The sequence below is a fragment of the Carassius auratus genome, chromosome 26 (genome assembly GCF_003368295.1).
Source record: "Carassius auratus strain Wakin chromosome 26, ASM336829v1, whole genome shotgun sequence".
NCBI lineage: Eukaryota > Metazoa > Chordata > Actinopteri > Cypriniformes > Cyprinidae > Carassius > Carassius auratus.
The window spans coordinates 7,077,965-7,102,085 of NC_039268.1; the positions used below are offsets into that span (position 1 = coordinate 7,077,965).

Sequence of the window (24,121 nt, forward strand, 5' to 3'; positions counted from 1 at the left end):
TTTGCCCAGACCAAGACCTTGCAAGTGTGCAAACACACACATATAAGTAGGTCAATAAGGCCGGTGCTTTCCTGTAGATATCTGTTAACATGACCTCCTGCAAAACACCACACCCAACACACACACATGCCTACATTACCTCATTAACACAAACATTACTTCATTCAGCGCAGACACACACTTGTCAAGACACACCCAAATATACTGGAGAAACACACACCCAACAAGAGCGCTCTTGGCATGCATTCTGCTTTAAGGAAGTGTACTCATATTACTGCACAGAAATCAACATACATTTTCCCGTAAACAAAAAAAAAAGTCAGTTCTCCAGAATCAGATACTGGACAACTTTTTATTGAGCATACAAACACAGTCTAACACAAATATGTGTTTGTTTTAGCTTTAAAGAAAAAAAAGTATTTGATACTTCATATGTCACAATTACAATTTTATTTAATAGCAACTTATATGTGACTTCATATCTTATTTTAAACACCTTTTCAGAAATTTCTTCTTTTTTTTTACCTATTAAGTTAAACAAAAGTGTGAATAATTAATCTTCATTCTCTTATTCTCACACACACACACACACACACACACACACACCTAAGGGGAGTTTTGACATCCAGATCAACATTTACTGTGAGGTGTTGCCAAGTCTAACGAGCTACCAACTTCTACAGACCTGATTTATTGTTTTGGCAGCTCAAGAAAGACATCCATAAAACAGGTCAAGAAAAGAAGAAAAGCAAGCACTGACAGAATCATGTCTGGGTGCGAGGGGGAAACGATGAAGGTGATAATCACTGTAATGCTTTTTTTTCCCGCTAAAAGAAACATCAAGACCAGATGGGTTGTCAGTTGTCAAACTCACTTAAATTAATTTTTTACCATGTAATTATGAGCAAGAGCGCTATCTAGTGGTCATCAACAGTTCCTGCAGCATGTAGAGGCACTACACTGTAAAGTGTAGTTGATATAGGTGATGTTTTGCATCGATGTACTCACATTACTTATTCAACTAGGGTGTTACCTTTGGCGTCTGAGCCCTTCTGTGGTGTGGCAACTCTTAAGAAGATCTGTTGTCTCCAGGAGTGTCGCCGGCTACATAATGGACTGTCATCCCCAACAACACACACTGCTCCAGGACTGGATAGGGCCGCCACATCACTAAACACACATAGAAATACATAAGCTAAGGCATCCGTTCACAAATATATACACATACAGTCACAGACCTCCGTTTGAATAGACAAAACATATTACATTTCTATTAGCATATTCAATTTGAAAGCTCATAAAACAAGACCAAAAAAATATATAATTTTTTCCAGTTACTCAAGTAAACTATCTATCTACTGTATCTAACTTTTCAAAATGTGACATTGTGTCCATAATATGAAATAGCATTGCAATAATGGTGTTTTTAAATCAGAAATGATATTCCCAGTACCAAGACTCGATTTTATCCACAAGGAATTTACTGAATTGGAGTGTTACATGCCAGAATAATTACAAATTATTAAATTATTATATTATTATTTTATGTATTTGTACTTTTTTAAACGTACTTTACCCTTGCGACTATCAAGCACTAACTTAATCATTAAAACCACTAATAATTTATCACTGTTAAATTTAATGTTCAGGACATACCATAATGTATTATTAGTGTACACTGTAATGCTTTGATGCATTTATTTTATTTTTAAAATATGATACTGCATTTAATTCACAAACACTAGGCTATCCATCTTTAATGGTTTCAAAATAAGCATCATGTCTATGCTTGTCTTCTGAAAAGAAAAATGCATTACCAAAAACTCTGTGGAACAAGTACTCAATTAGTTGATTTTCGGTGCACATCCTAACTGATTACAAGAATATTTATCTTTGTCTATTAAGTCCTTATCCTCATGAGCCTCTGTGGCAGGGGAAGAAAAAGAACAGAGATGGAAGACAGAAAAATGGAAAGATGGATTGGCAGAATGCAAAGAATAAACAGAGTACCTCTTCCTCTGAGAGTCACTGGGATCATCACTCTCCACTACAGGGGCCAGAAATTTGAGGAAATTTGGAACAGAGGAGGAGGAGTGTAATCTTGCTCTAAAGCCACTCAGCCCTGATGGACTGAAAGATAGAGCATGAGAAAAAGAGAGAAAGAGAGAGGCCACAGAGTAAAAGAGTGAGACAGGGAGTCACTGTAACATACAATGGACTGAAACAGCACAAAAGTGAAATCTATCCTGTTCTTGTTGAATTAAAACTGAGAACACATTCGGGTGAATTGCACCAAACAGCCATGTGAAATTTAATGTGTGGTATTTTGGGGTGAGTTTTGTTCATGTAGTAACTGAATCATTGAAATAAAATGAAATATAAATATTAGATAAAAAGCTTAATTGTAATTGAAAACTATAAATGTTATCTTGGCAACTAACTGAAATTAGTTAACTAAAAAACTAAAAGTAAAACTAAAATGAAAATGAAAGATAAATAGAAATAAAAAAAAAGTCAAAGTCAAACCTAAAATTCAAATTATAGTCAAAAATGAAAGTCAAATTAAAATGAAAACTGCAAATAAAAAAATAAAAGCTAATTTAAAATAAATATAAACAATACAACAGAACATAAATAACACAAACAACAACATTATAATAGCTTTTGGAAGAAAAAGTATATCCCCAGTACTGCAACTTGATTTTCGGCACCAAACAATTATATGATAATGAAAAGCGGCAGTTACACAACAGGATTATATATATTATTAAATTGTGTGGGTAAGCATAATATAACAATTAATTTATTTGTACTTAATACCAAGGCTTCATACTCAGTATCCATACAAAACACAGACCTCTATATACATTTAATCAATAATATATATTTTTCAGAACTATTTTAAGTTGTAAAAGTGAGCAGTGTATATTACAATTTAACTCATGGCTTCAGCAGACATGTGTTATAATTAGGGCTTGTAATTTAACGTCCTAATTAGATTAATTAATTATGGAGAAAAGTGATAAATTTAAATAATCAATGCATTTAACGCACTTGCCCCGCCTCAGACCTGTGGATCATCTGCCATTTCATACAGTTCTAGAGAATATCCCTAAAATTCAAGATATGGGGCAAAAGGCCCCGTTTGAAATTTTGTCTCATATTTACATCACATAGTTAAGAAATATCACACAAGCTGTAGGCTAAGTGCAATATCACACAAGTGCAAATGTGATACTCATCTTATACAACAGTTCATTAAGAAGTTAATATTGTGTTATTTAAGATAACATTTTGTCAGTTTTGCTCAATTTTGCCAACCAAAATATAAAGACAAATCAGAACTGTTCATCTCCGAGCAAACCACAGCGGCATTTCATTTCTAAGTATTGAACGAATTGGGTGAACCATTTGGCGTGTTGAACCATTGGCCATAGTCGTGTTGGCGCTGCACAGACCGATCAGTGTATGACATCAAAGTACCGTGAGAGTAGGGCTGAAACGATTCCTCGAATAACTCGACTAACTCGATTACAAAAAATGATAAAGGCAAATTCCTCTCCCTCGAAGCCTCTTTTAATTTATTTTAAATCTCACGTCAGGTTCTTTCGCAATAATTTTTTTAATGTGACAACGCGTTTATGTCACCCACAAAGCAGAAGGAGACACAAGGAGTGTTTTGATTTGAGGGCGCAGGCAAACGTAAAGAGAACGTTGTGGCGTGTGTCCATTGCAAGATAGAGCTGGCGTACCACAACTAGGGCCCTATGATTTCCGCAATGCAGAAAACGCGAAGGGAATCGCGAAATCCAGTCATAAAAACTGAATTTACAGTTTAACGCGGAATGGCACAGAATTTGATGTTTTATTATACTTAAATCTTATGTGCCCTCCAGAAGTTTGCGCTCTGCAAGTGAACGACGCCTTGTGGTGCCATCCCAACGAAGTTCAAAATCACTCTCAAGGACCTTTTCCTGGACTGTTCCCAGCTGGTGGAATGACCTCCCACACTCATTTTCAAGAAACATCTAAAGACTCATCTTTTTCGCCAGCACTTAACCAACTAATACTAGCACTTTTCCTTCTTTTCATTTATTAAAAAAAATTAATTAAATTAAAAATTCCCTGGATATGCGTTCTGAACTAGACTAACTGAGACTTGTTATGGCACTTGTATACTGCTGTTGTTCTCTTGTTGGTCTGATTGCTTCTATTGTTCTCATTTGTAAGTCGCTTTGGATAAAAGCGTCTGCTAAATGATTAAATGTAAATGTAAATTTGGCAAATTTTGAATGAATTAATCAAAAATAGGTCATTGCAATTACATCAAGATATGGACTAATATCTGTAAATATTAAGCCGGGAACAGTCTATTTAAATATGAATCCTGCATGTTCTGCGTGTCTCTGTTAATGAATGGAGCAGAAGCGCGACTTCCTTTATCTCACACACACTGAAGCACGCGTGATGCTCCAGTGATTTCAGCGTCTGCTGTTGCACTAAATTAGGACGTGAACATGTGAACAACATCTCCAGAACTGCTCTGACAGTCACTTCATGAGCATTTGACCGTTTGAACCGTAAAACTAGCATCACATCACATACACAGAACTGTAAAGGTACGTCAACCCATCAAAATAAAAGTCAGCAGAATGTACATAGCCTACTACAAAAAAAAACAATCAAACATTATATTTTTTAAGGTTTAATCAAACAACATTTCTTCCATGTTTTATTTTTAATAGTAAATCCTCTTTGTTTACCAAAAAGTTAAGTTTGCTTAATTTTCAATAATTAAAAGATAAATTATTATTTTTTTAATTAATGTTTTATGTGTTTAATGTTTAATGTGCATCTCAGAAAATGCTTTATTTAAAACCCTAACTGAATGGCACTTAAATGCACTCAATTCATCTGTCAACTTTATTGTCATTGTTCACAGTACAAGTACAGACAGAGAAACAATGGGTACTAATTAAATGTTTCTTTTTGGTTCTTGATGATTGGCTTCAAGTCGAACAAGCCTAATGATTCAATGAACCATTCATAAAGAACCATTTACTTCACTCCTGAATGAATCAGCCATTTGAACGAATCAAACGAATTAATAAATGACTCGATGACTTAATCATTAAGACATTTGCCACCACGTACTGGCAGGTTTAGTTTATTATTTAGAGTATCATATCATTAAATAAATAATTGTATATTTTCACAGTAAAAATAACGAGTTATAGTTCAACCAACTAAAAATGACAATTCTTTCATCATTTACTCACATGGTCCAAAAGAGCATATGTAATCAATTTTATTTATTTATAGGCTGACCTTGAGTTGGCTTGATGCAATTTATGCAAACAAGAAAACAGAGTATTTTAATTGAAAGGCCTGATTGCTATTGATGGAGGCAGCAGTACTGATGTAGAAGAGAGGTCTAACTAGACCACAACCTAGTCATCTCCTATGTCCTCAACAACCTAGCTGTCAAAACCAGTCTCCAAGTTCAATTTGTTTTTAGTAAAATCTCCCCGATGTTTTTTCACAAACTTGTACACAAAAAGCACAGAAAACTTCAGAAAAAAAACGACAGAAAAAAATAATAATTTGCTGGGGGAAAGCAGTACCCTGTCAGTAGTACAGAGAAAGACACATACACACACCTCACCTCCGCTTGAGGGGCCGGGAGGAATGATCAAGAGCAAATATACGAGGCCTCAATGGCCGCTGACACACAGGAGAGGAAGGGGCCGGAGGGGAGGAAGGACTGATGAAAATACAGAAAGGATAGAAAAAAATAAAGGCGGGCACAAAGGAATACGAAAGCAGAGATGCACAGAATGAAAAAGAGAAGCACACAGTGAACTGAATTCACACTGCAGGTTAAAAAAAATGTGATGCAAGAACAGGAAAGAGAAATGCACACACCCTTCTATAAAAGCACCTCCCACAGTGATTGACTAACAGGTATCAGTGAAATTTGACATGTAAACAGATTATGAAATATTTGAAATATTTGAAAATGCTAATATTCAAATGTAATTCTATTTGAATTAAGTGAATAGGGTGCACAACTAAAAACACATCTCCAATTTGAATTTGTAGTTGGTGGTTTGGATTTTGTCCACATTTTGTTTCCACAGACACAAAGCTGAAGATCTTTGCCCGAACCCGATGGGACCCGTCTGCTTAATTTCTATCATCTTACGCGGGCTCGGGCCGGGCTCGGGCTTGCGCTCCGGTTTGCGAGGTAAACGAGCGGTCATGTGATGTGTTTCGATTAGCGCGAGAAAGATGCGAAAATGAACGCTGAGCAGGTGTAACGGAGACTTGCCTCTGGTGATTACGTTTTGGTTGCACCAGCAACTAAAGCAAACTCTGAGGTGTGGAAAAGTTTTGACCATGCTTATAATGAGAATAATGAGTGAATAATGACGCACCATCAGTGAGCGCAAGAACGCGCTGAAGCCATCTACAGTGGATTCAGTCATTTTCCTCCACAAAAAGGTTTTTCAAATGATAACTAAATATTCATTGAGTCTTAAATGCATAATGTTGACAGAGTATTTACGCTAATGTTGGCATTATTCTTTTATTAAATAAAGCAAATCCGGCGGAGCCTTTATCTTAATTTCGTTATTGCCAAATACCCATCTTAATTTAAAATTAATCTTAATTAAAAAAAATTTTAATGACTCGTTTTTATTGGTGCGTTGGTCTATTTATAGGTTAAATGAGCCTATGTCTAGAATGCTGAGATGTTACGATGTCACAGAGGACTTATTTTATTTCTTTATTCCGACTTCCAAGTGGTCTAGTCTACGTTAGTTATGAGTAAATTATGTTAAAACATGAATAAATTACTCATTGTTGACAAAAGGCAAAAGAGCTGTGTGCGTGCGCACATTTGAATAATGTAGGGCTGTAAACGGGTTCGGGCTTTAAAAAAGCTGTCAATCAAAATGTACTTGTCGGGCTCCGGCCGAAACCTGTCGGGCTCGGGTCCTGTCGGGCCTAACTTTTAAGGTCCGATTACAGCTCTACAAACTATGTACAGTGATTAAAAGAAGCAGCTAGCATACACACACACACACACTGTCTCACTTGCTCTGATGTGGGGAATCTGTGCTGACAGAGTAGTGTCGGACCAGTTTGGGCTTGGTGGCGGCAGTAGGTTGTTGTGGGGGAAGACTAGGCTCTGAGGACGACAGCATGGGCGAGTGACTAATTGTGCTAGCACGTCTCCTGAAGGCCAGAGGTGGGCTCTCAGGACCCTCTGGACATGCCACTGAGCCTTCAAAACACTTCAGATCCCCTGTGGAATTGTGGGAGCGGAGTGGAGTGGAGGGAAGAAAAGAGCAGAGGGGCTCCTCCAATGATGTTTCCTTTAAAATCAAAATAGAACATGTCAATGACCATGCCAAAACACAAGCTTGTCAAGATGCTATTTTAAAAGAAATACGGTTCATTTGAGAGCTTTTAGTCATATTACTGTTGAGACCATAATAACATAAAAGCATTAAGCTACTGAAGGATACCCTGGCTAGTTATGGACTAAGTACATGGGAAAGGGAAAAGGAGTATCTTGCAATCTCTTCAATCCATATGATACTGTACATGATTTCAAGTCATTAATAAATTCTTCCAAAAGGGGTAAAAAAGATAAAAAAGATAGGTATGAAGAAAGGTTTCAATAGAATGTGAACACTGAGGTCCAGCATGACCGAAAAGCTTGTTAGTAGATTTGCTCCTTATTTATTCCTTCTCTTTATAGCTTGTACTTATTTGAACAATGTCTTAAACTTGGTATTACAAGCACTTCCTGTGTCTGTTTGCCTATGTAATAAGAATCGCTTGATGTACCCCGGACTGTAAATCGCTTTGGATAAAAGCGTCTGCAAAAATGACTAAATGTAAATAAGTTGAGATTTACAAGAAATATTTCAACTGCTACTATGTCAAAGGAATAGTGCTGTAAAAAAGCACCTTATTTGTTTAAAGTGTTTGCAACCCAAATGTTATTGCACTCTTGTTCATATAGCAATTTTGCAATTTTTAAATGAAAAAGTGCACAATCTACTCATTTTGAATTCATTCCTGAATTTTGTGTATAGCATCGCGATTAATCGCACTTAAAACATTTTTAGAGTTTCCCAGCACTAAAATATCTTGATGATGTAAGCTCTACCGACCTGATTTGTGCTGTTCAGTGTGCTGGAGCTGGACGAGTTGCTCTCTCCTTCACTGTTCTCCCTCTGGGATTTGGACTTACTGCTGCCCTATTATATAAAGACATCCATTTGTCCATTAGTTACATGTATCTTGCTACAAGTCCTATTGTCTTCTCATGTTCAAAATGTGTAAAATGTTTGCATACCTTCCAGATCCCCTCCAGTGATTCAGTGAGGGATCTTTTTGCTCTAGTCTTGAGATCCTCCAGACGCACTCGACTGGAACTGACGGTGCCTTCTGCATTCACAGCAACCTCCTGAGAAGTCGAACACATGCACACATACAGAATTGTGTATGGACAGACATCCATATCCCATACCCCGAGATCTCAGTTGTACTTTTAGTGAGGTGTAATATTTACTTTTCACTTTTACTTTTAAAACAGACTGACATAATGGGAGTCCATAAGGAGCTTGATGACATTAAAAGGAGGTGTACCTTTTTTGTTTGTCCACTGTGTGTGTGAGTGTGTGTCTTTTGTCTCTCCTCATACAGTCGTCTTAGACATGACACAATAAACTCGTTCTCTTCCTGATCTGACTTCGGCCTGGCTTTCTGTTCAAACACACAAACAATAGTTTAATTTCTGCAACATTTCCACAAGGTGGCATCATTGATCTTACAGAACACACGTTGTCAGAAGGAAATCCACCCAGCAGAGAGCAGAAGGAATTTACCTTGCATTTTTAAAGATCATATTATAATATTTTCACAAAAACAACAATTTAAGCTAGTCTGAGGACCAAAACTACTAAATATTATCTATAAAAGTTATGTGAATGAACGGGGTCATATTCTAAAATCAATATATTTAAATCAAGAGGTATATTTAAATTAATATTACAGAGGATATCAGTCCATTAATCATCAGGAGGTTTAGTCGTTCAGGTTTGACTGTAGTTTCAGGATGCTAGACGAGTGGACTAACTGGTTTCTTTTACACCAGTCACACCCTCTGAACAGAACACACATTCCTTGAATGCCGCACTTAAGGATTTGACACACACTGCTTATCCTAAGAACATTGGAGCTAAAGCGTATTTGTGTAGTGTGTTATAGCGGTTTTAAGCTTGGGATAACTGAACTCACCATGGTGCTCTCAAACACAGCTGCCTGCTCCTGATTATCCAGACCTGCCAAATGCTTCTGCAGTTCCAGCTTAGCTTTGGATGGATGAAGACCTGCACATAACCACAGACATTCACAAAGAATAAAACACAAGTATGCACTACTACAGCATCCCATAGAATTCTGAAATAAATAAATCTATCATCCAACTTTATTAGTTGGATAGTGGGAAGTCGGGGTCGTGGCCTAGTGGTTAGATTTTGACTCCTACCCATAAGGTTGTGGGTTCGAGTCTCGGGCTGACAATACCATGAGAGAGGTGCCCTTGAGCAAGGCACTGAACACCCAACTGCTCCCCGGGCACCAGAGCATAAATGGTGCTCCCCGGGCACCAGAGCATAAGCCCACTGCTCCGGGTGTGTGTTCACTGCTGTGTGTGTGCACTTTGGATGGGTTAAATGCAGAACACAAATTTTGAGTATGGGTCACCATACTTGGCTGTATGTGACTTCACTTTTCACTTATAAAAAAAAAAAATGATGTCATTATTACGGTGTGTTTAAGGGACCATTCACATAAAATTTAACTTAATCACATTTTATTTCAATTCTGTACGAATTCAATTCTTCTATGCAACACAAAAGCAGATATTATGAAAATTCGGTAACCCTTGAGTATAGGGACCAATTCTAACTATTAACTTTGTTAATTAGCATGCCTATTATTAACATATTGGCTGTTTATCTAGTGCTTATGAGGCATATATTCTGCATGACCATATCCATAATCATACCTAACCTTAACTACCTTACTATTACAATACTTACCGGTACTATTAGTAAGCAGCAAATTAGGAGTTTGAGGCAAAAGTCATAGTTAATGTTTTTTTAGTAGCAAGAACTGGACTTTAAAATTGGACTAGAAAATTCTTCTATTGCCCCTTCCATAAAATATATATTCCATAAAATATATATATAAAGTATAGTGACCAAGGGAGTGAAAAGAGCCAAAAAGGGTAAAAAAGCCAAACTCAATGTCAAGCTGCATCTATGGTGAGTAAGATTTCTTTTAAAATAAATCAATACTTTAATCCAGAAATGATGCATTAAATTGATCAAAAGTGAAAGTACTTTTACTTTGTGACAAAAAATTTTTTTTTTATAAATTCAAAGAATCCTGAGTTTCTACAAAATATATTATTTAGCATAGCTGTTTTAACATTAATAAAAAGAAGAAATGTTTCTAAGAATCCTAAGTTTCTACAAAATATATTATTTAGCATAGCTGTTTTAACATTAATAAAAAGAAGAAATGTTTCTAAGAATCCTAAGTTTCTACAAAATATATTATTTAGCATAGCTGTTTTAACATTAATAAAAAGAAGAAATGTTTCTTGAGCATCAGTTTACCATATTAGAATGATTTCTGAAGGATCGTTTGACATTGAAGAGTAAAAGGAAAAGCTGCTAAAAATTCAGCTTTGCATCACAGAAAAGTACATGTATTTTCTTTTTTAAATATCTCCTTCTAGGTTTCAAGAAAAAGTGGAAGTGATGACAAATTTGTACTTTTTGGATGAACTATTTCTTAGCAGTGTAGCAGAAAATCTGGAAATAAAAGTATGCACTAGACGATTTGTTACTCAGAACCTCTGACAGGTGCAAAAATAAAGGAACAGAGTTAGAATGAGGAAGGGGCTGATACAGGGATAAAACATGATAGCTATGAGTGATATGACAAAAAGATGTCGTCTCACCCTCTATTCTGTCACACAGCTTGTGCAGCTGCTGTAGGGGACAACTGTCACACTGCTGACTCTGGGTCCTACTGTTCTGCTGGAGGGCGGCCACAGAGAAGGCCTGTTTCAAAGTCAACATGATCTCATCCACCTAAACATGAAAGAGCGAGATTCCCACAGAACAGATGTAAGCATCTAACTTGACAGATTGGAAAGAGTTAAGAGAACAATAACTCCATCCCACAGAAGTATACGATTTATAGCTATAAATTCATTGAAGTAAAATGTCATAATTTCAAGATAGATAGTATATGCAATATGCAACAAAATATTTTTGTACGTACAAATTGCATTGTTCTTTGTATGCTAAAACAGTAACATAAGACATAAGTATTTTCATTCTCAGTTGACTGAACAATAACATCAAATTTCTGCCTTCTCTAAAGCAACTATTCTGAATCTGTTCTTCAAACTGAAACAGTGTATTCATCTCTCCTCATCTATTTATCCATGGTTCTCACCAGAGCTTCGTTAGCACACTGGAAAACATAGCAAACAAACTGGCAGCCTCCACATTCCACCGACTCCCTGCATATGAAGCCAAAGTGATCCACATGACGAATACCCTAAAGAAAAAAAGAAAAAACAAAGAGATAAATTCATTAGGGGAAAAAAATTAAAGGGGCCAGCTAGACACAACTGAACTACTGTTCAAGACTTTTCATGATTTTGAAATTATTTTCTTATGCTCACTTAAGTTCCATTTATTTATTACAGTTATTGTGAAATATCTTTACAACTTATTCTAATATATTTTCAAATGTAATTTATTCCTGTGATTGCAAAGCAACAATTAATTCAGTCTTCAGTCTCACATGATCCTTTGTGGTACTCAAGAAACATTTCTTATTATTATCAATGTTAATACAGTTGTGGATAATTTTTTTTAGAATTCTACGATTAAGTAAAAAGCTCAATAGAACAGCACTTTAAAAATATTTACAAAAAGTCTGGACAAGCACAAAGACCAAGGGCTGATTTCTTTTCAGATTTCATTCAACTATTTTAACTGAGATCTTGCTCAATCATGCCTGATTGTTGATCAGACTTCTATTTGAGAAAAAGCCATTATGTTTAAACAAGAGAACTAATTGGCTGCCACAACAGCCTATCATCAACAGACCTGAGAACAGAAGGAAATCTCTCTGAAGCTCTTCTCTATGGCCACTTTCTTAGTGTCAGGACTCACAAGAAATATCTGAGAGCGGCCGATCTGCAACAGACAGACATGAATTCAGAAATTAATGCGGGTTTATAGGTAAAAAGGAAGGAAAGTAAAATTATTCTTGCAGTGTAAATATCATGTCAGCATATCAAATTAATGTTTGTGTGTGTTTTGGTTTTCACTAGATGCCCATGCACATATTTGCTCTATGAGACTAGATCTTTGTGTAACAATTATATTTGACCCGCCTCCAGTTTTCCTTGGTGGTACAAGTTCAAGCATGATACAGTCGTACCAGCTTTTCACCACATAAATAGGACGTGAAATATTGATTTGAGAAGAAACCATTTTAAAATCTTACCCGTGTTTCTTATAATCCATTACAGATTACAAAACAATTGTTCTAGCAGAGACTAGACTTTAACAATATTACCATAGGCCTACTAATCATACCAAAGCATTTCTATAAACTTTACTGCATAAAAATCATTGCTTCGTCCGTGTCAAATGTTCATTCAGAATCATCTCTGATCAAAATGCTGTCACTGTATGTTTGCTTTCTGCATGCGGCCAGCATAAGCGTGTTGTCTTTGTGACATGAGAGACTGGGTCATACATAAAAACACATTCCATTCAGACTTCAAAATCACAGCTCAACTTAAATATAATTTCTTCAGCAACACAGCCAATTAAAAAAGTGCAGGAAAAAGACTGGTCTGATTTATGGGCACAGGCTATAGTATACTGTCACTGTGTGTAAGATCACAGACTGTTCATATCTTCAGAAAACATTAAGAAAACATGCACACATTATGACCATTTCTTCCCCTTTGAGAACACAGTTTCTAAGAAAAAAAAAACTTACACAAATTTACACAATAGCCTGCACATCACCACACATTTGGTGTGACTTCCTTATGACCTCCTTATGAAGAAAAGACCAAACAAATAAACCTGGAACAAAGTGGCTGCATTGCAGTTTCATAAAATTGTTGCTGCTGCTGCAGGCAACTTGTGTTTTTTTATTTTTTTGTCAATTGTTAATTGTGATGCTCAACATTATTGCTAGGTAATTTCCTGCTGAGGAGCGGACAGCTTCCCGTCAGTCAGAGAAAAAGGAAGTGCTAATCAGATTTGGCCAACAATATGCTTAGCTTGCTGTGTGCTTCTTTGAACATTAAATGGCACAGCACAAGTCCCAATTTTAACTGTGTGCTTCTAGATTAGACTATAACAAAATATGAAAGTGTGCATCCCCTCACATATTCATGTGCACCAATCAAACTACAAGTAAAACAAATCATTCATTAATTGGTCTAACCTAACTAGTTAATTAGAAGCTTAATATACCTAAGCATTATATCCACTTTGTAACTGCACTACCATTCAAAAGATTGGGGTCATTACAAATTGGCATTCTTTTGAAACAAAAATAATATTTTGATCCATTTTTATTTCAAATAACTGCTATTATTTATGAACTTTCTATTCATTAAAGAATTTTCAAAAAAAGGATTGAGGTTTCCACAAAACATTAACCAGCACGGCTGTTTGTTATACTAATAATTATACTACAGATCGATGGCTGATGAAATTTCAGCATTACCAGCACAGGAACAAAAAAATAATGATTACAAATTAAGTAGAAAACCATATCACCACAATATTACTACTTTTGTTGTATTTTTCACAACAAATTGTTGAATGTAAGAAAGTTTTTTCAAACAAATCAAAATATCTAACAGACCCCTAACTAATGAATTGTAGTGTACAATTTAAAACATATTTGATATTTTTGATATTTATATAATGCAATGACATGCCGTCAGTATGAAACAGAAGTGGTGCTCGTCTATTCTTCCCTATTGTGATGTATATTTGAGTGAACCGGCTTCTCAAATCAGATAAATAAAATAAAAAAGTAGAATGGGACTTGATTTTCTCCATCAGGAACTGAATGGATCGTTGGATCACTGTCATTGGCTACTGCTGCGATCTCACATGATTGACAGATTGCCGGAGGGGAGAAGTTCCCATCCCGCCCTGAGTCTAGTAATAATAATAATAATAATAATAATTTATTATATTTATAACATTTATGATAAACACTACACATTAACAAAAAAGAATTGTCCATTTTAATTTAAGACTTTATAAGTGTGATTTTTGGGCTACTGTAATTGAACAGATTTGTTTGTGAAGAAGCAGTGATGGTTTTAGCACGGACTTGTTTCAAGAGAATCTCTATGTCCTTAAGGCCACAACACTGACATACCATCTCACACTTCACATGGGGGTGAGGAACGGGGAATTCAAAGTGAGAGAGACAGAGAGAAAGAGCGAGGGAAAAATAAAAGAAAGACCATAAAATACATTTGACTGATGCTGCACAGTGCTATGACCATAAAAGTGCCACATGCAGATGAATAAACATAAGACATGCTGCCCTCTCATGAGTCATGCTGATAACGCCACAGAACATGCACTTTACAATGTTTCACTGTGTGCCATATCTCTACAGAAAAATATTAAGACAAAATATTAAGAGAGCGTCTTTGAAACCGTCAGAAGACAACCAACCCGATTTCTGTAGAGCTTCAGAGATAATGTTGTTTATATCTTGTACATGTTAATTTAACATACCAAGAAACTTTGAAATCATCATACAATCCACAATCGCAATTGTTTTTTTTATAAACAAAGAGTGCACTGCTTTAGCTATGGTGTTTCAACTAAAATTCATTTTGTGGATTATGTGGTTAAGGTGCCAACATACAGATTTAGGAAAAGCTAATTTTATACTGAAAAAGGTGAATGAGAAGCAGATTTCGATGTGATCTACATAAGAACAAACAAAAGGACCTGGGCTAAACAAAGGTGAAAGAGCTGTAGTTGCTTATATTGGCGCATGTGTGTGGCGGAGAGTGTGTGTCACTCACCGTGAACAGCATGGTTCTGTTCTCCTGTAAGCTAGTGGGCTGGACCCCGGTGGCTTCGTCTGCTGCCCGTCGCTGGAGCTCCGTTGAGAGGCCGTTCTCATCCAATGCCTGCAGAAACGGCAAACTCTGATCTCTTTTAAAAAACAGAGGGCGCTTTCCTCCTCCATCTGCTCCCTCGTTCGTTCCATTCACCATCTAAAAGAAAAAAAAAAGATCTATTAAACACTAAATTAAATTAAAAGACAAAAAAATTACATTTTCAAAATAAACAGGGTTGTTATAGAATATACATATTAAAACCAGACCTATGTTATTTAATGTAAAATAATAATATAGTATAATACAGTGTGGGGAAGATATTCGATTATTTACAGTAATTATTGGAGACTATCACTGACTTGTGTGCTTTGCTGCAGTTTGCAAACATTGCAAGATTAATTTGATCAACTGAATAATATTTGAATAGACTAAAAGCCCTAATGTTAATATAAAAAGAAGGAAATTAAAAATCGAATGCAAAATTTATCACATTAATCACAATACTAAGTGTCAGAAAAATACTGAAGAGTCAGAAAAAAATTCCAAAAGTTGAATATAGTACATATCCGGTATCTAGTTTATACAGTGTCTAGTGTCTAGACTGAGAATCTAAAAACATGAATGTTGATTGGAACCTGATTGAGCGAGAAAGCCCGTCTGATGCCTGCTGCAAGTGATCCTGTGACGCTGACACGTCCAAACTTCTCAATACACTCATCTATTAGTGCAGGTGGTGCTTTCTTATGGGCCACCACCACTCGCCCACAGAACAACACCTCAAACTTCTTGGCAAAGGCTGTAGCTGCATCAGCAGCCGTTGCTGTGGAGCAGGAGGCATCTGCCTGGCCGTTGCTAGGCAGAGGTGAGGGAGTGTCTTCTTGTCGTGCAGAACTTTTGCCGGCCTGCCTGAGAGTGCTGATGATCTCTGGAACCTGGAGGACAGATGCAAAAACAGAATGAGGTCAAGTATGCAATGTAAACTAACCCCTTTAAGATCACACTGACCGATATGCATCACAAAACTATTACCATAGAAATGCCCTTTTCTTAGTCAGCCACACAGAAAACATACATGGTGCACATTTTTGACAAATGGAAAAAGTATGCACAACAGTAACAAAGATATGACTCTCAGTTCCATGTAGGAAAGGCTATTCCACACTAAAAAAGCAGTGCCACTCCATAACTCACATCCATCATACAGAAACGAGTGAAACTACCAGAGCATTTACCACCAACCAGATCATTTTCCACAGAGACATTTAAAAAAAAAAAAAACAACTGTAGACATTTTCCAAAGTTCCTCTTTTAACAAGGCCAAAAACAGATGGATCTATTAAACTGGAATGTTGTTTTCTGCAGAGGTTGAGCTAATGCAAGTCAAGTGTGCTAATGTGAGTTGTTATGGTGTGTTTAAACTAAATGTATCCCATCACGCCCATGTACTTATATTAATCAAGACAAATCCGGTATTAAAAAAACACTACTCAAGATATACCTCACTGACAGACTACTGCACAAACGGTCACCTCACTGTAAAGGGCAGTGCATTCAAGCTGTTTGCACAAGACAGCTGCAGCATTTAACAGCAGATGGTTGTTTTTCTGCTAATCGAATCTTTAATTCACTGGAATGCGGAGCTAAGTTAAAGTCTATTTCAGCAACATCCATGGAAAAAACAAAAAGCTACACAGGCTGGCCCAGGAGAAAACAGCGAACACTGGGAAAATACCTCAGGCTATAGCACAAGCTCAATTTGGAGTTGTTTTAAGCACTGAATGATTTAAGCATGTGACCAGGAAGTCAATGTAGTTCCACCCCAATCTACTTCTTGTCATTCAATAACTTTTAAAGTATAATATTACCACCACTTTGGTCTTTTGTGGGACATACATTATATTAAGGGGTCAAAAACATTGAACTTTGAAGTAGGCTTGGCTTCTGGGATGCTAACTGCGCAGTGGACCCAAACCTTGGACATGTCCCAGTTAAAGATGCTGCAACTAATTTTAATTTGTAAATGGCAAGTAAATAAACATTTAAAAAATAAACAAAAAACATCAGAAAACTAGCCACTAAGACTAGCCATTCTCTGCTGTTCTCTGGTTGGCAAGAATCAGATTAAATGTCTCTTAAAAACATATTTATACTGCATTTCACAAAATGTCAAAGCAAGTTGCATTTAATATGTAGGGATCATTAAACTTACATATTTTCAAAGCTGACTAATTGATGGGTTGCCTGAATGACATTTACAAATCAAAACATTAAAAGGACAGTCCACCCAAAAAATTTAAATCATAATTTATTTCTATTGTAGGCAAAACAACAAAGAACATATTGTAAAGAATGTTGGTAAACAAACTGTTTCAGTTCCCACTTTCATTTAGTGCGTTCATGATTATTTTTCGTGTACTCAATATTTGTGTGTGTACTGTGTTTATTTATTATGTATATATAAATAAACATGCATGTATGCAATAAAAAAAAATATTTATATATTACATTTATTTATAAATATATATATATATATATATATATATATATATATATATATATATATATATATATATATATATATATATATATACACACACACATATATACACACACACAAAGAGATATATATATATATATATATATATATATAAGTTTACCATCATCAAACAAAAGCGATTCTGTTCAAAATGAAGACACAAAGTAATTGGATGCTTTCTGGTTCTCAAATGTTAGTAGAGCATGTGATATACCTGCTAGAACACCTGTGTGAACTAGGAGAGAACTGACTTTCTACACCAAGGGAAAATGACCTTGGGTCAAACTGGTTAAAAGTGAAGTTAGTTATGAGAAAAACTATTTTCATCACTTGTTTGCAGTTGCAACTAAGTTTGATATTTTAATTGTGGCTTTAATATGTTCAAATATGTTTTGTGGCCTCAGAGTGAGCATACAAAGAATGTGGCTAGTGCATTAGGGTAGAGAGCACTAGGGCTGCACAATGTGTCGGTTAAGCATCGATATCGCAATGTACGAATCCACGATAGTCACATCGCAGCTGCTCCCCGACCCTTGACGAATGTGATTCGCGGATTAATTGCACAGCTTAACCATCATAGAGTGAAAGTTTATAATTTGCATATGTTTTTAAGTCCTGTCAGTTTAACGGGGCGCATATAAGAACGAGCAGAGAGAGAGAGAGATAGAGCGAGTCCCAGCCACGCGTGCACACTCACCTTCACCGTCTTCAAACACCACGAACGCTGTCTTGCTCTCTCTCCCTCGCGTATATTAATTAAAATCAATTGACATGATGGTGTCAAAATAAAAATAAAAAACACTAACCGAGTGATTAAATGTTTTCTGTGTTGTCAAATCTTGTGCGATATCCTAAACTGCAGAGATAATTACACAGCGCGTACCGTACACGTCTGATTCGCGAACTAATGATTCCTTTGAACCGATTAAATTTAATGAATGGTTTTAACAACTGACCTGTCCAACACTGAACTCACGAGACGTCTGAACTGGTGTATAAAAAAATCTGTAACACTTTACAATAATGTTCTATTTATGAAACTATTTAACTACATTATTTAACATTTACTATTAATAAACTGCACTTCTACAACATTGTTCATTTCAACATTTAGGCTATAGCCTTCATTGTTGAAATCAAAAGTTGTACAGTATTTGATAACATAGTTAATGCACTGTAAAGTAATTGTAAATGTAATTACAGAAATTAAATACAGATGTAATTACATGTCATTTTTTTTAAAATGTAAGTACAATGTAAAACATGAATGTACACAATAAGTACATTGTACTAAATTATTAATTAAAATGTAAGTAAATAGTAGTTAAGGCCACTTAATATAAAGTGGGTCCAAAGAACCTTATCAAAAGGCCACTATGAAGGCAATCTGGTGCAAACCCTTTGGCTAATCAAAGCTATCGCACAGCTGAATGTTTCAGAAGGAGCGCTTTCATTAGAGCATGTGGTACCTAGTGTGTAGATATCAAAGCATTTTCTTTTATGTGCCTGATTCAGCATGTGCTAGTGTGTGAGTCAAAGTGTGTGTGCATGTTTATGTGAAAACAGTTGAGCCTAATCATCAGGATATGAGACCAGGATATCATGTTGGATACTGATTCATCATGACCAAAAATACTCTTCTCTGTCTTAAATAAAGGAGTTGAAGGTCTTACTTTGAATCCAGAAGCACAATCAACCATAGTTAAGTGTTAGTAGATCCTCAGATTTTGCTACTCATTAATAATTATATATATTTCAGAGTGAAATGGGATATTAAAAAAGATCAACATTTCCAACATGTTGGTATAATGTCTGCTAGAAAGAAAAAGGTTGTTTTGTTTTGTATTAGTGTAAAATGTTTAAAAATAATAATATATTCCATGTAGTGTCCATTTTATTCATTTAACATTTAATATTGAAGGCAAAATATATATAAATCAGAATCTATGACAAAAATACTATTATTGAAATAGGTCAGTGGATAGTTCAGCAGCAAAAGATAGATACCCTAGATTCTAGAAAAATCACAGGTGCACAATTTTATAAAATCTAGTGAAATGTTTTTTACAAATAAAAGTGAAGTCTAAATTCTGCTAAAATGTTACACATTGCTCTTTGTATTGTTGTAAAATACATTCTTGAAAAAAAGTATATACATTTATACAGAAATATAAAATATGTTTCTTTTAAATTTATAGCACATTGAAAAAAAAGGCAGCAACATATCATAGATAAGACAGAACAAGAAAGACTGTTAATAACCTTTGTGCCAATGTAAAATACACTATAGAGGGTCACAGAGTGCGTATGAGCATCCCATGCTCAGAATGGTGAGCTTGGAACAACACAGAGTCACAGTGCACAGGCTGTGCAGCCCTCGGAGTCTGCATGGAACAGTTAGTACAACACACATGCGTAGCCTTTGGAATTCTTCAGCTTTTACAACATACGAGCTCCTCTGCTCATATTCATCTTCAGTTCTTTCTTCACAGCAGTTCAGTCAGTGTACTGTTTGAGTAAATTAATTATTCTGGGATATTGGTTTATTTCGACTCAGAGGGAGTGTTAGCCACGTTAAAAAGTGAATGACTTAAGTCATTTGTGTATTGATGCTTGCTGGAGATACGAATCGTTTCAAACGATTCAGTTCGATTTGGTAAACTGGTTCAACTGGCTCACTAAGTAGAACCGGTTAAATCGAACGATTCGTAGAGTATTAATTCTGTGCTTTAGTTTATGGAGCCTTTTCTTTGAACAGTTATAAACCTTAGTTACTGTGGGCTCTTGAAAAGGGTTTCATCATTTTGACTGTAGTAACTGAACGCGACACGCAGTTCTGAATGGAGGATGACACACAGTCCCAGCGGAAAGAAGAGTTTATGTGAACTTGAATTTAATGACTTCAATATTAGTTCAAAGTTCCACTTTGAACTATGGAACAGCTTCAGAACACTTGAAATATGTGCACGACAATGTTTTGTGCCTTTCATGGAGCTCAACAATAACACAGAATAGTATACGCACAATATCGGAATTGGATCGGTCTCGTCTGACCGATACTCGATCCGCAGACAATGCCAGTATCGGAGGCGATACCGATCCTGAGTTTAGGATCGATGCATCCCTACAACCAACTCACACATTTAAAAAAAGAAACAAGTTATTAGTATAGTATTCCTGTACCTTAAACAGAAGAGCATGGGGCTAGCAAGCCCAAGGTCATGGGTTCAACTGAATGCTTGAATTGATCAAATGTATACATAAAATGCAATGGAAGTCACTTTTAAGCATCTTTTAAGCATCAGATTTAAGCATCTGCCAAATGTATAAATGTTAATGTATTATTGTGTTAACTATTAAAAAGCATTTATTTTACTTTGGAATAATGTGCACTGATGAACTGTACACAATAAGAGTAGAAAATGTGAATTAAAAGAATTGTTCATTCAGAAATGAAAATAAAAACTTCATGTTTAACTTTCATTTTTGGGTGAACTATTCCTTTAAGTAGCTAAATGATCAGTTTCATGTTGACTCCCTGATCCAGTCTGGATCCAAAACTGACAAAATTGACTACAGCAGCACACCCATTGAGTTAATCTGAACTTAGCTTTGAAAGATGTAACCAATTTCAGCTTCCTAAAATAACCTGAATAACCTGTATCTGTATAACTGTGTTTCATAAATCTGCAGTAATCTCTCATCTGATTTTTAAATCTGCTTGTACCTTGCTAAAAGGATTCACCCAAACAAGGCCTTTAATTTATTTAGTGCAGCATTCTAAAGGAATAATTTGATTGGTTATCACAGTGTGAGAGAGTAATTTCATTGGCCCATTTTTTTTTAGATGAGAATGAAAACAAGAAAACAACAGAACGGGAAGAAATTTAATCAACATCCTTAAACGCTCACAGACTAGTCTGGAAGCAATGCTAACAGAAAATAAGAGAAGTCTGATGAATACTGTTCTGCAATGGAAAACAACATTGCAGAAGACCATCAAATGATTTTTAATGTACTTTCAGTCCATGTTAAACAAGTTACTTCTTTTTGTTGTTATTCTCATGAGTCAATAAGCTTTTGTGCCAAAGTGGATGAACTTGTATATTCAAGTAGCAACAAGGCTTGTCTTGCATAACAGCTTATTGCAGTCAGGAATATCAGAGAATAATTGGCTATGCATAAGCAGACTACAATGTCTTTATTCTGTTTGAAATGCTAAAATAAGACTAACACACAATACAGCTGAGATGCTTCAAGGGTCAAATTTTTGATCTCAGACTATTTTCTGAGGAAGACAACAATGGGAACCATGCTGTCACACAAATGACCAGTAAACTAATAAAGGACATCAAAGGAAATATATGCCACACATTATGTATGATTCACTTGAAAGGTTGTGATCATAAATAACAAGGAACACTTTCTCAAACACACCTAAGTAACTCACCTGACCCAGCCATCTACGCAGAGAAGGCATGTCCAAACCTGATCGTCACCTTCTTGTGTTCTCCCTCATCCCATCTATATATCTCTTTTCCGCACTTTTCTGCGTTCTCACCCTTACTTCCCTGTACCTTCAGAGGGTAAGTGTGAGTCCCTCAAAGCTTCCTCTGTTCTTTTCTGTCCCTCCCTCTCTCCCTCTCTTAGCCGTTCCTCTGTTTTTTTAGGACCTAGGGCTGACTCTTGCTCCGCCTGCCCTGCTGATTCAGAACAATGAAGTTTAGTCAGAGCGGCGCACCGTGACATCCTTCTAGGAAGATCACCTTGAGTAACGCAGCAAAGTTACAATCTCTCATACTCTCCTCCTCCCTTCTCTTCTCCCTCTGGGATGACTTTCTCTGCGGTAACAGGTTTGCTGCTTACCGTTTAAAGATGCAAGCCTGTCAAAAAACACTGGCATGCATTCACGGGACAACCTCATGAAAACATCAACTGGAAAAATGTATAATAAAAATGGACTTTCAAGACACCTTTGCAAATTTCTGATTATGCTGGTTGTTATGTATCCCTCTCAGTCGTGAAGAACAAGCCACGGTTTTCTGTGCCCAAGAACACTTAAGACAGACAAACACACGTCTGTTCGTAACACACATACTCACTCGCACAGAGGAAGTCAGGAGGGCTGGAACAGTGAGTAATCCAAATATAAAGAGAAGTCAGTGCCCTTGCAACTTGGCATGAACACAGAAGAGCAGAAAACCCCTTAACAAACAGCTCCTGTCCCTCAGTGGAAGAGTGAAAGTGGCAGACAGCTTTGGTCAAGATCAGGTTATTATAAGCAAACAAAGCACCAAGATCTTGGCTCATTCAACAACTTAAAGAAGTCAAAGTGAACTGAAGTTGAAATGCTCTGGGCATTTTTATCTACAAATACCTTGACAGTTAAGTTGATGAACAGCTTGGGTGAGTCACAAACAGCTTAACAGCTGTTAGAATATCCATTAAAAAAATAGCTTGCCTCAGCAAAACAAACCCATTAACATCCAAACAAGGGAGGGGACAAAGAGATAGACAGAACCCAAGGGAGTCTGGGAAGTGCCACACAATTCCAACCCTGGAAAAAAAAAAACAGCTTTGATTTTATCCAGACACACATACACACAATGCTGGAAAATGTTCGGACAAGAGGGACATACAATCCAGACAAACGTCAGAGATAATTTACTTTCTTTTAAATCGCTGTGTTATGTTACAAATATTTACATTAATGTATCTGTCATATTTCACTGTGTTATAGACTTTTAAAACAACAGTGTGATAGAACAAAAAAAGTGACTCACAAACATTTCCCATGAGTCCAGAGCGCCCACACACAAGACCACAATCTCAAAGTTCAGGTTTTTGAGGTCATCAAGTCACAGGAAGAAAGAGGAAATACTAGACGATGATGTCATTTAGTTAACACAACCTCTACTCAACTAAACAGCATAATTAGCCATATGATAACTGAGATAAAATGCAAGGAACAACCCATATCCGGCTAGATGGCATAACATTTCAAGCACTGACATCATATTATCAAAGTCAATTAATAAAAATTTTTAAAACTGAACAATAATTATCAAATAAAAAAAAATCATAATTTTAATAGGATAATTCAAAAAGAAATTATTAGAACAGACTAATAGTGTAAGTCTAATTATTTTATGTAAATACTTTAATTAAATATTAGAATAATCAACGGTTTCTTTAAACCTCAGACTAGACTATTACTTTCAGCAGTATAAGAGTTCTAAAACTTGAATTATTTATGCAAATAGTTTAATTTAAATATTTAATAAAATATAAAATAATAAAAAATAATAGTTTGGAATAGAACAGTACTATTACTATTAGTATAATAA

General features: G+C 35.9%; 1 protein-coding gene across 6 annotated transcripts in view; it reads right to left on the bottom strand.

Moving 5' to 3' along the window:
• Positions 1 to 24,121, bottom strand: part of LOC113044189 (TBC1 domain family member 1-like) — a 61,787-nt gene that overhangs the window by 29,251 nt on the left and 8,415 nt on the right. For 2 of the 6 annotated variants that reach the window (XM_026203907.1, XM_026203910.1), the window contains 13 exons: positions 15,874 to 16,170; positions 15,200 to 15,394; positions 12,219 to 12,308; positions 11,557 to 11,661; positions 11,054 to 11,186; positions 9,319 to 9,410; positions 8,668 to 8,784; positions 8,375 to 8,485; positions 8,190 to 8,276; positions 7,102 to 7,382; positions 5,666 to 5,764; positions 2,011 to 2,130; positions 1,034 to 1,170 (listed from right to left, as the gene is read on the bottom strand). In XM_026203907.1, coding sequence (XP_026059692.1) covers positions 1,034 to 1,170; positions 2,011 to 2,130; positions 5,666 to 5,764; positions 7,102 to 7,382; positions 8,190 to 8,276; positions 8,375 to 8,485; positions 8,668 to 8,784; positions 9,319 to 9,410; positions 11,054 to 11,186; positions 11,557 to 11,661; positions 12,219 to 12,308; positions 15,200 to 15,394; positions 15,874 to 16,170 — 1,864 coding nt within the window. Of the gene's footprint in view, positions 1 to 1,033; positions 1,171 to 2,010; positions 2,131 to 5,665; positions 5,765 to 7,101; positions 7,383 to 8,189; positions 8,277 to 8,374; positions 8,488 to 8,667; positions 8,785 to 9,318; positions 9,411 to 11,053; positions 11,187 to 11,556; positions 11,662 to 12,218; positions 12,309 to 15,199; positions 15,395 to 15,873; positions 16,171 to 22,224; positions 22,426 to 24,121 lie in introns of those variants that run through there. The other 4 variants (XM_026203911.1, XM_026203908.1, XM_026203909.1 and 1 more) reach the window with 4 other exon arrangements.